The sequence below is a fragment of the Penaeus japonicus genome, unplaced genomic scaffold, assembly GCF_977035675.1.
Source record: "Penaeus japonicus unplaced genomic scaffold, GWHDUDI00000001_assembly GWHDUDI00000012, whole genome shotgun sequence".
Classification (NCBI taxonomy): domain Eukaryota; kingdom Metazoa; phylum Arthropoda; class Malacostraca; order Decapoda; family Penaeidae; genus Penaeus; species Penaeus japonicus.
In genome coordinates this window covers 42,906,659-42,918,400 of record NW_028234414.1, presented here as the reverse complement: position 1 = coordinate 42,918,400, position 11,742 = coordinate 42,906,659, and the positions used below count along the sequence as shown (strand labels likewise).

At 45.4% G+C, this 11,742-nt stretch overlaps 1 protein-coding gene across 1 annotated transcript; it reads left to right on the top strand.

Moving 5' to 3' along the window:
- Positions 1–2,113: 2,113 nt before the first annotated feature.
- Positions 2,114–11,541, top strand: LOC122246895 (uncharacterized). Its single transcript, XM_086542832.1, has 5 exons — positions 2,114–2,475; positions 8,953–9,285; positions 9,421–9,681; positions 9,800–10,755; positions 11,012–11,541. Exons 1-4 carry the CDS (start codon positions 2,152–2,154, stop codon positions 10,712–10,714), a joined length of 1,833 nt encoding a protein of 610 aa, XP_086398958.1. The 5' UTR covers positions 2,114–2,151; the 3' UTR covers positions 10,715–10,755; positions 11,012–11,541.
- The last annotated feature ends 201 nt before the right edge of the window (positions 11,542–11,742 follow it).

Sequence of the window (11,742 nt, the reverse complement as noted above, 5' to 3'; positions counted from 1 at the left end):
AGATATAGTTATCATATTCATAATACAGATAAAATTATATTTATAAGTTTGTCACGAGTTTTATTTAAGTAAACTAAAAATATCATATTCACTAATTCTGGAATAAGGATAGAATTAATTTTTAACTCAGAAATTGTTTTTAAATCTACGAAGTCTACCGTAATGAATGAATCAATTGATTTTGTCAGTCTCTTCCACAAACCCGATGTAATACCGTCTAAATTTAAAAAAAGAAAAATGTAACCAGTCCTCGTTCTTGGATCTAAAGAGCGATTTTGTGTAATGCTGTGATTTCAAGAAAAATTTTTGAATATTTAATATGACGAAATAAGTCCAAGAGATAATATTATAAAATGGATAAAGCATAATGTTTACCTACTAACTAAAGGATATAAAACGTTTTTTGTTTTAGATTTATAAGTTGTTTAATTATTTTTATCAATTTTTTGCGTACTTTTATACGTTCCGTTAACACCATCAACTCGTTAATGGACAATACATAAATGAATTGTAGTTTTTGACATTTGATTTAATGGTATATAATATGTTGAAAATGGATGTGTATACAATCAGTCTCGTATAATTCATTCATTCCCTACTTGGTCTAACCTGTAAACAATATCGCAATATTGTTAGTTTGTTAATGAAACGATAACATTGTTCTAAGTAAATATGTATGTATATCATTGGGGACTGTTCTAACCTCTTTGCATTCATCCCTCTGTAATGTATGTATGAATATCGATAAGAATGTTATGTTATATATACATATGTGTATAGTAATATGTATTAAATATAAATATATTATAATTGTGGTATTATTATATATGTCATATTGTTGTTGTTATATATGTATACTTATCTGTAAGATATAATAATATATATATATATATATAATATATAAATATATATATATATATTTGTATGTCTATATATATTGTGTGTTGGTGTTGTAATACATATAGAATCATTTAAACAACACATCAATAAGCATTACATACACACACAATGGCATAATAATCAAAAATACATTTCGAGTTTTATCATATCCATATGTGTTGCAGAATTGAAATTCCATATGATATATTTTTATTATCCCATAATAATGATAATTGCAAACTTCTTTGCAATAACACCATCATCGAACATTCAAACTCAATACATGATTCTTTTGTCATTGATTATTTTCTTTCCCACCCGATCAGACCTTCACAATTTCCTCCCCCGCTAAATCTTCAAATTTTATAATTTTGCGAAGCCTTCTTAAACTTATTTAATATTAGATAATATTGTTTATAATATGCCTATCTTCCTGCCAAAATTTGCCAGAATTTCGTTAGTTATTTTAATCGTTTTCCTTACCCGTTTCTCCAAGTGAGGGATTTGAAGTATGATGATTAATAAAATTAATAGATAGCATATCTGTTAATAATTCTAGAGTCAAAATATGTTTAATTCATATACTTCAGTGGGAATCTGGATTTGAGTTTAGATGTTATGCTGGGATTTTGATTAAGGATTTTATTTTAATTAAAGTTCCTTGATCTGTATTAGGTAGGATTCTGAGTTCTCTATTCCTGTATTTTTTTGTTTTGTTTTGAAGTTTTACATTAAAGAGGAAGTTGAATGTTGTTTGTATCAGCACGATCATTAATATCACTGCCATCACTATAGTCGTCATCATTACCAATACCATGCTACAGACAGCATCGTCATTAACATCACCACAGTAGACTACATCATCATTATCATCACCACAATTATCACCATCAACACTATTATTATCACCAATACCTTAATACCCATCCTTACTCTCATCACCATCCTCACCATCACCTTCCTCACTACCCTCACCATCACAATCATCACCATCTACCACCATCATTACCATCACAATCCTCACCATCCTCCCTCCTCATCACCATCCTCCCTCCTCATCACCATCCTCCCTCCTCATCACCATCCTCACTCCACATCACAATCCTCATTACCCTCACCATCATCACCACTCATCACAATCCTCACCATCTACCACAATCATCACCATCCACGCCATCCTCCCTCCTCATCACCATCATCATCATCCTCCCTCCTCACTCACCACCACTAAAGCATCTTCATCTCCTCCTCCATCTCCCGCAGGTGCTAAAGATGCTGAAACACGTGACCTACCGCTCCACCTCGTCCTTGAGTCGCGCCCCGCCGGAACTCACCTGCCGGGGCTCGAGCGTGTGTCCCGACACCCTGAGCCTCAAGGGCGACCTGTCCCCCTCCTCCCCCGAGATGACACTCAAGGCCAAAAGCTTGCTGTCTTCCCCGGACACGCTGTCCCTCAAGGACGAGCCTATGTCGAACTTGAAGGGCTTCTCGCCGGACTCCATCAGCCTCCACTCGACCCTCAGCTTCTCCTCCTTGGCCATCGGGAGGTTGTCCTCGAGGTGTTCCTCCACCGCTTCTCTCAACGAGCCGCAGACGGTGAGTGTCTTCTGGTGTTGTGTGGTGTATTGTTATTGTGGTGGTATGGTGTTCCTTGGCGTTTTTTTTCGGTTGTGCTTATCTTGGTTAGAGGGATGGTGTCATTACAGAATATGTACACGTATACACACTACACTACATACGCTCGCACGCACGCACACACACACACACACACACACACACACACACACACACACACACACACACACACACACACACACACACACACACACACACACACAATACACAACACAATACAACACAACACACACAATACACACACACCCAATCCCACATACACACATACAAACACAGACACACACAACGCAACAAAAAACACACCCACCCATACACCCATCCCCTCACCCCATCCCCCCCACACACACACCCCTCCCCCCCATCCCCCCCACACACCCTCCTCTCCCCCCTCCCCCCACACACGCAAAAGCTCCTCTAACACCGGTCCTGACGCCAACGGAGAGAGTGGCATCACGCACGCACGCACTCACGCAATTACAGCCTCCTCTCCAAGACCCGATTGGCGTCGAGGGGCGAGTTCACGAGATTACGAAACCCGAAGAGATTGAAAAGCTTGGCGTGAGGACGGAAAAGCTTAATGGAGCTGGGTTAGTTGTGGCGGAGTGCGAGTGCGAGTGGGAATTGGGGTACTTGGGTGGTACTTGGTACTGGCGCCTTGTTTCTCTTCTTTTATCTTCTCTTCTCTTCTCTCCTCTCTGTTCTCTCTCTCTTCTCTTCTCTTCTGTTCTGTTCTTTTATCTTCTCTCTCTCTCTCTCTCTCCTCACCTCTCCTCTCTTCTTTCTCTCTCCCTCTCTCCCTCTCTCTTCTCTTTCTATTCATGAAAAAAATAAACAAATTTAAAAAATGAAAGGTAGTAAAAAGAGATAAAGCGAAAGAGTAAAAGAAAGAAAGAAAGAAGAGAGAGAGAGAGAGAGAGAGAGAGAGAGAGAGAGAGAGAGAGAGAGAGAGAGAGAGAGAGAGAGAGAGAGAGAGAGAGAGAGAGAAAGAAGAAAAAGGGAGAGAGAAAGAAGAGAAAGAAAGAGAGAAAGTAAGAAAGAAAGAAGAGAAAGAAAGAAAGAAGAGAAAATAAGAAAGAAAGAAAAGATAAAGAAGCGAAAGAGAGAGACAGAGAGAGAGGGAAAGAGAGCCCAGCCTAATGAAACAGGCCCGGTTCCCATTATTAAGCAGCCAACTTCCTGTTCCTTTCTGCGCCTCTTCCTTCCTGCCAGACGCCCACGGAACGCGTCAGCTGAGCGTAGGGCGGCGAGGAGGGAGGAGGGAGGGAGGAGGAGGGAGGAAGGGGTAGGCCCGTGTATGTAGGCCGCCCCTGGAAAATATATTGGTGTTGGTGTGTGCTATGGAGGGTAGGGGATGTGTTTGTATTTGTTGTTGTTTTTTTGTTGTTTTGGGTTGTTTTGTGGGTGTTTTTCTTTGCCGGAAGTCAGGTCGTTATATATTTTTTTTCTTCGTAATTTTGATTTGTCGATAATTCAGTATCGGAGGAAGTATAATTTTAGAGGAAATATGTATACGCACATATATACCCCCTTATCTCAATAAAACACCAAAATAACGTAATAGAGACAGATGAAGAGAGAGAGAGAGATAAAGAGAAAGAAAGAAAGAGAGAGAGAAAGATAAAAAGAAAAAGAGAAAGAAAGGGAGAGAGAGAGAAAGAGAAGGAGAGAGAGAGAAAGAAAGAAAGAAAGAGAAAGAGGAAAGAAAGAAAAAGAAAAAAAGAAAGAGAGAAAAAAGAAAGAGAGAAAAAAAGAGAAAGAGAGAAAGAAAGAGAAAGAAAGAAAGAAAGAAAGAAAGAAAAAAATAGAAAGAGCAAGAGCAAGAGAGAGAAAGATAGACCTATATTTCTGTCACGACACAGAGGCCGCCACACGCCCACCCCGCCCTGCCAGCTACTCACGGGGGCCTAAGGTAAAGCTCACGGAATGGTACAACACCCATTAACTTTCCCTCCCATGTCAAAAAAAAAAAATTATGCCGATAACCCATTAGGTTTGGAACTTGGGTTGGTTGAGTTTTTTTTTTTTTTTGTCTCTCTTTTTTAGCGTTTGGGAATCTTGTTTTTTTATTTATATGTTGATTGTCGTTATTATTTTTATGTATTTATATATTTATTATCATATTTATTATTTTGTTATTATTATTTATTATTATTTATTTATTATTGGTTTTTTTTTGTGGCGGAAAATCGTTCGTTTTCGCAAATGAAAAAGTCATAGCGGGACGGAAATCGCGATATACAACTTTATTTTCTATAATAATATAACACATTTAATGGATCTGCCTCCCCCTACCCCCTCCCCCCCTTTCCTGCCTCGCAAAGAGGAAGAGAGAACGAAAAAAAAACAAGAAATGAAACAAACGCCCCTCCCTGCGTTAAAGGGGTAACGCCTATAAAATGTTTCTTTCTTCACGATCAACACTGAGTGATGAGGAGAAATGGACTTTTAAGTGGTGTTTTGTTCTGTATTTCTTCTTCATTGTTTCCCCTCCCTTTTTATACGTGTTTTTTTTTATCCCGGTGATAGTAATTCACGAAGGAATAACGTAGGTTTTACGTTTTTTTTGCAAAGACTCAAGCTTAAGGGAAAAAATCGTGGTCATGCCAGCAGGGGATACGGACTTAACCCTTTCTGCTTGAAGTGTGGTCTGTCCCTCCGGCTTTGTTATGTATGACGTGTTATTTCCCTCATTCATATACGCATCAGAATTTTTTTCTTCTTTTTTTTTGTCCCTTTAGAACCTTCGAGATTGAGGGAACAATGAGATATTTTAGCGTACTTATTTACCGGCAAATTTTTCACACAATTCGGGTGTTCCACGGATTTAGTTTCCTTTCTCTTTTCTTTCTCTTCTATTTATCTCTCTCTTTCTTCTATTTCTCTCTCTCTTTCTTCTATTTCTCTCTCTCTTTCTTCTATTTCTCTCTCTCTTTCTTCTATTTCTCTCTCTCTATTGATTGTCCCATGGCTTTTATCTTTCTACGGTTTGGAGATGATGCAAGTGATAAAAATATATATATTTTTACCCACGTGTAATCAAATTGCAACTTTCTATGAAATCAACTTTTGAACTTCCCGTCTCCGTGACACACTGCATTGTTTTTGATTGTTTTGCATCTAGGTAAACGGATACATTAAGAAAGTGTAAGAAATTCGGGAAAATCTGTCACAAGCGGTGACCTGTGTGACCTCCTCGCTCCCCCCTCATTCCCTCCCTCCGTTCTTCCCTCCCCCCCCTCCCTCTGCCCTTCCTCCCTTCCTTTTCCCTTCCTCCCTCCGTCCCTCTCCCCCTCTGCCCTTCCTCCCTCCCTTCTCCCTCTGCCCTTCCTCCCTTCCTTCTCTCTCCCTTTTTCCCTCCGTCCCTCCCTTCTCCCTCCCTCCCTTCCTTCTCCCTCCCCCCCACCCTCTGCCCCTCCTCCCTCCCTCCCTTCTCCTCCCTCCCTCCCTCCCTTTTCCTTTCCTCCCTCCCTCCTTTCTCCCTTCCTCCCTCCGTCCCTCTCCCTCCCCCCTTCCAGTGCCACCCCTCCTCTACCCTCCCTTCCCCCCTCCCAATGCCCCCTTCCTCCCTCCCTATTCCCTCCCTATTCCCTCCCTTCCTCCCTTTCTACCCCCCGCCCCCACCCCTCCCTGTCCCCCCCCTCAAAGTTCCTTCGAGGTGCTGCTGTGAGAAAAAGTGCGAAAGCCTCGCCATTGTTTTCACGGTCCCATAATCACAATCGGAGAAAACGAGGTGTGGTTTGAACTTGGCATTAACTCGGCGGGTAATCGTGTTAAGAGCTACGGCGTGGAAGTGCGTGCGTGCGTGTGTGTGTGTGTTTGTGTGTGTGTTGCGTGGGTATGAAACTCTGTGCGTATGGTCGTTGTGACGGTTCGAGGTGACGGTTCTGGTGTGTGGGATGTTTTGGAAAGACGTCTGTGTGTTTGTGTGTGTGTGTGTGTGTGTATCTGAGTTCGCGCGTGTGTGTGTGTGTGTGTCTGAGTTCGTGTGTGTGTGTGTGTGTGTGCGTATGTGTGTTTGTGTGTGTGCGTGTCTAAGTGTGTGCGTATGTGTGTTTGTGTGTGTGCGTGTCTGAGTGTGTGTGTGCGTGTCTAAGTTCGTGTGTGTGCGTGTCTGAGTGTGTGCGTATGTGTGTGGTTGCGTGTGTGCGTGTCTGAGTGTCTGTGTCTGAGTATCTGTGTCTGAGTGTCTGTATCTGAGTGTGCGCGTGCGTGTGTGTGCGTGTGCGTGTTGTTGTCGGCTAGTCGTTCCAGCGGCGAGAAGAGGTTCCTGCCCCGGAACGAAGTGTGTCGTGACGTGTTCGCGAGGCTGACGGTAAATCTTGTCATGTCAAGGAAGAGGAAGTAGGAGGTTCCTTTCGGTTGGTGTTTGTGTTATGGTGTTAGAATGGCGCCGCACGGAGGAAGAAGGAGGAGGCTTTGGGTGTTAAGGCTCCTTGGTAATAAGGCTGAGAGTGAGTTTGTTTGTTTGTTTGTTTTTTTTCTATTGTGTTGTGGCGGCAAACGCATTTCTTTTCTTGTCAGTTCTTGAAGAATCAGAATGCAAATACAGAGGCAGAATTCCTTTCTCGGTGTGTTACGTTTTCTAGTGTTAGTTTTCTAGTAGTTATTGTTTATTCTCTTCCTCCGTTTTATTCTTCAACAAATTATCCCTTGAATTCATCTTTGATCGGAGTTCGGAAGGTGTAACTTAACTTAGAATACAAACAACTAGAACTCCATTCTAAAAATTTATCCCTCGCCGAGACAGATCCCTTCGAGTCAGGGCCCAGTGGTGAGTCTCAAATTATAACGATTTCTTCAAGTCATTCCCGACCGTTAAGACAAGGCAGTTTAGCATCAGAAGGGGCAGGTAGCGATAGGGGTGAGAGACAGAGAGAGAGAGAGAGAGAGAGAGAGAGAGAGAGAGAGAGAGAGAGAGAGAGAGAGAGAGAGAGAGACAGAGAGCGAGGGAGAGAGAGGGAGAGAGAGAGAGAGAGAGAGAGAGAGAGACAGAGAGCGAGAGAGAGAGAGAGAGAGAGAGAGAGAGAGAGAGAGAGAGAGAGAGAGAGAGAGAGAGGGGAAAGAGGGAAAGAGAGAGAGAGAGAGAGAGAGAGAGAGAGAGAGAGAGAGAGAGGGGAAAGAGGGAAAGAGAGAGAGAGAGAGAGAGAGAGAGAGAGAGAAAGAGAAAGAGAAAGAGAAAGAGAAAGAGAAAGAGAGAGAAAGAGAGAGAGAGGGAGCGAGGGAGAGACAGGGAGAGAGTGAGTGAGAGAAGAGAGTGGGAGAGAGAGACAGACAGAGAGAGAGCGAGCGACAGAGGGAGCGAGAGAAGCCTGGAGCAGCGGGGAGAAAATGACAGGTAGTTGATATGGAAGGAAGGAAAGAGCGAGGGAGGGTCTATTCTCTGATAAAGAAGGCGTGGATATGAAAAAGAGGTAAATATAGGAAGATAAGAAGAGTATGTTTCAAAGGCGAGAGATAGAGAGGAGAGAGGAATATAGTCTCTCGCTCTCTCTCTTTCTCTCTTTCTTACTGCGTGCGCGGCAAAGGTGCACTGGCTTAATTAACTCTCCCTCGGGGCCAGCTCTACCCCCCCCCCGAGTCACCTCCCCCGTCCCCCATCTCCTCCTCCTCCTCCTCCTCCTCCTCCTCCTCCTCTCCGCCCCACCCCCTCGGCGCTTCCAAATACCCCCTCCACTCCACTCCACTCCAAGCCCGCCCGCCCGCCCGCCCGGTGCCCAGAAGCCATGCCCCGAGCACCGTGACCTCCGACCCACCTAACCCCTTCGACCTCGACTTTTTTGTCACGTGACCCGACATTCTTGACTTGACCTCCAGACCACCCGCGGCTACTAGGGCAAAGCCAGGCTGAGCATGACACGGAGGCTTTGTTGATCTAGTCTGTCGCTCTCTCTCTCTCTCTCTCTTTCTTTCTTTCTCTCTTTCTTTCTCTCTCTCTCTCTCTCTCTCTCTCTCTCTCTCTCTCTCTCTCTCTCTCTCTCTCTCTCTCTCTCTCTCTCTCTCTCTCTCTCTCTCTCTCTCTCTCTCTCTCTCTCTCTCTCACTTTGCAAGTCTTTGTTGAGTGTCGCCTGATTGATAATGGCTTATTAGCAGAGGTATTTTGTTTTCATTGCTCGACGTATATATATATATATATATATATATATATATATATATATATATATATATATATATATATAGATAGATAGATAGATAGATAGATAGATGGATAGATACTCGACGCGGTCTCATATTTCTTGTTCTTCTTTACTCAAGGGGGAGCACCAGTATTTGCACTCATTTGTAGTCTTGTTACTATGTATTTTCTTCTACATTTCGGTATTTATTTCCTTTATGATTTCTAATTCTTGGCATTCCTACCCTGCCCCCTTGCGAATAGCAGCCCTGCGTAGCCCACGTGCTTAATTAGGTCTAACGCCTCGTCCTTTCCTCCTCCGACAGACACCCGTGAAGGTCTACCTGCGATCCCTCCGACCCGACATCGAGTACAAGACCGTCAGCCTGTCGTCCTCCACGACCTGCCGTCAGCTGATCCTCATGCTCCTGGCCAAGTTCCGTCTGCGTCACCGTGACCCTAACTTGTTCTACGTGACGATGGAGGTCGTGGTGCGAGGGCCTGGAGGAGCGCCTCCCGCTCGACGGCTCTTGGTGCTGGACGACCACGCCTGTCCGGCGGAGCTGCAGCAGTGTCGTCCCCGCGGGGAGGCTCGCTTCAGCGTGGGCGTCCGTCGGGGCGGCCTGCTGCGCGTCCACGACTCCATCCTCATGCCTGGGGTGAGTGCTGGCTTTTGGGGCTTTTGGGGCTTTTTGGCTTTTTTTGGAGTTAGGTGATTTTGGAGAACCCGTTTTCTGTTTAGTAATAGGACGAAAATTGTTTGATTTACAAGTTCCCCCTCTCGTCGTTTCCAGTCCCAGTACAAGTCGCTGCTGGTCTCGTACCGCACGACGGCGGAGGAGCTCGTGCAGCTGCTCCTCAACTGCTACAGCAGCAAGGAGAACCCCAAGAACTACGCTGTGCACGAAGTCAACAAGAACCCGTACACCGACCGGCCGCTGCAGCCCGACGAGTTCCCGCTCCTGGTGCAGAGCGAGTGGCCGAGGGCCTCCCGCCACAACTACGCCTTCGTCCTGCGTCGCAACGTCTCGTACGCCCTCAGCCTCAAGTCGAGAGTAAGTTCAAGCGGAACATCAACAAACAGTCGATCCCTGTCGATGCTGGTGCAATATCTCCCTCCCAATGAATAGTTGCATTTATTCTAATTGTGTTATTTTTCCCTCCTCTCCTCAGGTGTCCTGGAGAAGGAGCCTCGACCAGTCGAGCACCGACACCGAGTCCGAGCACGAGGACCACAACACCACCATCGGGAGCCTGATCTCCACCTCGAGCGTGTCCTCCGCCCTGAGCACCTCGTCCAGCGGCAGTCTGTCCTCCACCGGCAGCGACGCCTCGGACGGCTCCTCCTCGTCGGGAGTGTCGTCCATGGCGTCCCCGAACGTGTCTCTGGCGTCCTCGAAGGCGTCCCTCCCCGTCGCGACTCCCACGTCCTCGGCGACGCCTTCGCCCGCCGTGACTCCGGCTTCGTCCGCGCCGGCGTCCCCCGCCACGTCCCCGTCCTCGTCCCCCTCGAAGAACACGAGCTCCTCCGGCGACGCCAAACTCTCTCCGAGCGAGGCGCCGAAACCTCAAACAACGACGACCACGACTACGACGACGACGATGACGACCCAAGCGTCCAAGCCTCCCGTTCCCGTCCCCACCCCCACGCCCACATCCCAGGACCCCTCCGCGTCGGGAGACAAGCCCGCGGCGCCGAAGCCCGTGGCGCCAAAGCCCGTCCCGAGGACCATCCTCAACATCATCACCGTCACGGGGAAGATCGTCTCGACGCCGCATCAGAGGGGCCAGTCCGCGACGCCCTCCGCCGCCGCCGCCGCCGCCCGGAGTGACAGCAGCAGCAGCAGCAACACCCTCCCCAAACCTATCATCATCTCAACGACGCTCGCGCCGTCCTCTTCATCAGCATCTCCCTCTCCCTCGAGCGCAGCCTCCTCCGCTAAGGCGACCTCATCGTCGTCCACCTCTCCGTCGACGCTGGTCTGCCGCAGCCGCAGCCCGCAGCCCCCCCAAGAGCCGCGAGCGACGCCGCAGCCGAAGCGAAGGTCGTCCTGTTGCCCGAACTACGAGAACTGCTTCTACATTTGAGCCTCACGGCGCCAAAGATGCCACATGCCAAAGATTTGTTGGTGAGTTTGGCACCCTTTTCTTCTTCTTTCTTTTTTCTTTGCTTGTGATTAAACTTTTTTTCTTTTTCTTTGCTTGTGATTTTTTTTCTTTTCTTTTTTTCTTTGCTTGTGATTTTTTCTTTTTTTTTCTTTGCTTGTGATTAAACTTTTTTTTTCTTTGCTTCTGATTTTTTTTTACTGATATTCAGAATTCTAAATTAAGTATATAAATGACGTATAGGTCATTAATTTCGCATTTTTTTCCTCTTCATTACAGATGCTCAGAGCGACGACAGTCCTCGTGCTGATACCAGTGGAGAGGAGTCACCCAAATGGCTCGTATATACATACATATATATATAGATTACTTATTATATATACACACATCATCTGTTTGAAAGAAGAAGAAAAGAAAACGTCTTTCCTCATCAAAAGCTACAGCCATTTACTCAGATCGTAAATAACAATAACAAGAAGGAGATCGTATTTCATAATAGTGTGGGTTAGAAATTGCAAAGCTAACTAGGTGTTCTAAGTTGTTCTTGTTCTTCTTCTTGTTCTTCTTGTTGCACGTCAAGGCAACGAATCTTGTTATGAGAGTTATGAAAGCGGGAGATTATTGCTTTTCCAGTGACTCGATGGAAAAGGTCCTTTCTTTCGTGCCTTCGGTGCTGTCAGAGGTCACGTGAAAAAGGCCAAATACGACGCAGAGTCATAAAAAATAATTATCATGATTCATTCTTTTCTCTCTATCTGTCTATCTCTCTATTTCTCTCTATCGTTCTCTTTCTCTCTTTCTTTCTCTTTCTCTCTCTTTCTGTTTCTCTTTCTCTCTCGTTCTCTCTCGTTCTCTCTCGTTCTCTTTCTCTCTCTCTTTCTCTTTCTCTCTCTCTCTTTCTCTTTCTTTCTTTCTTTATCTGTCTCTCTCTCTCTCTCTCTTTCTCTCTATTTTTCTCTCAGTCTCTCTCTCTATTTCTTTCTCTTTCTCTTTATCTTTCTCTCTCTTTC

Coding starts and splice junctions, on each gene's coding strand:
- LOC122246895 (XM_086542832.1), top strand. CDS start 2,152: ATGCTGAAACACGTGACCTACCGCTCCACCTCGTCCTTGAGTCGCGCC. Junction 2,476..8,952: donor CTCTCAACGAGCCGCAGACG/GTGAGTGTCTTC, acceptor CTCCTCCGACAG/ACACCCGTGAAGGTCTACCT. Junction 9,682..9,799: donor CCCTCAGCCTCAAGTCGAGA/GTAAGTTCAAGC, acceptor TCCTCTCCTCAG/GTGTCCTGGAGAAGGAGCCT.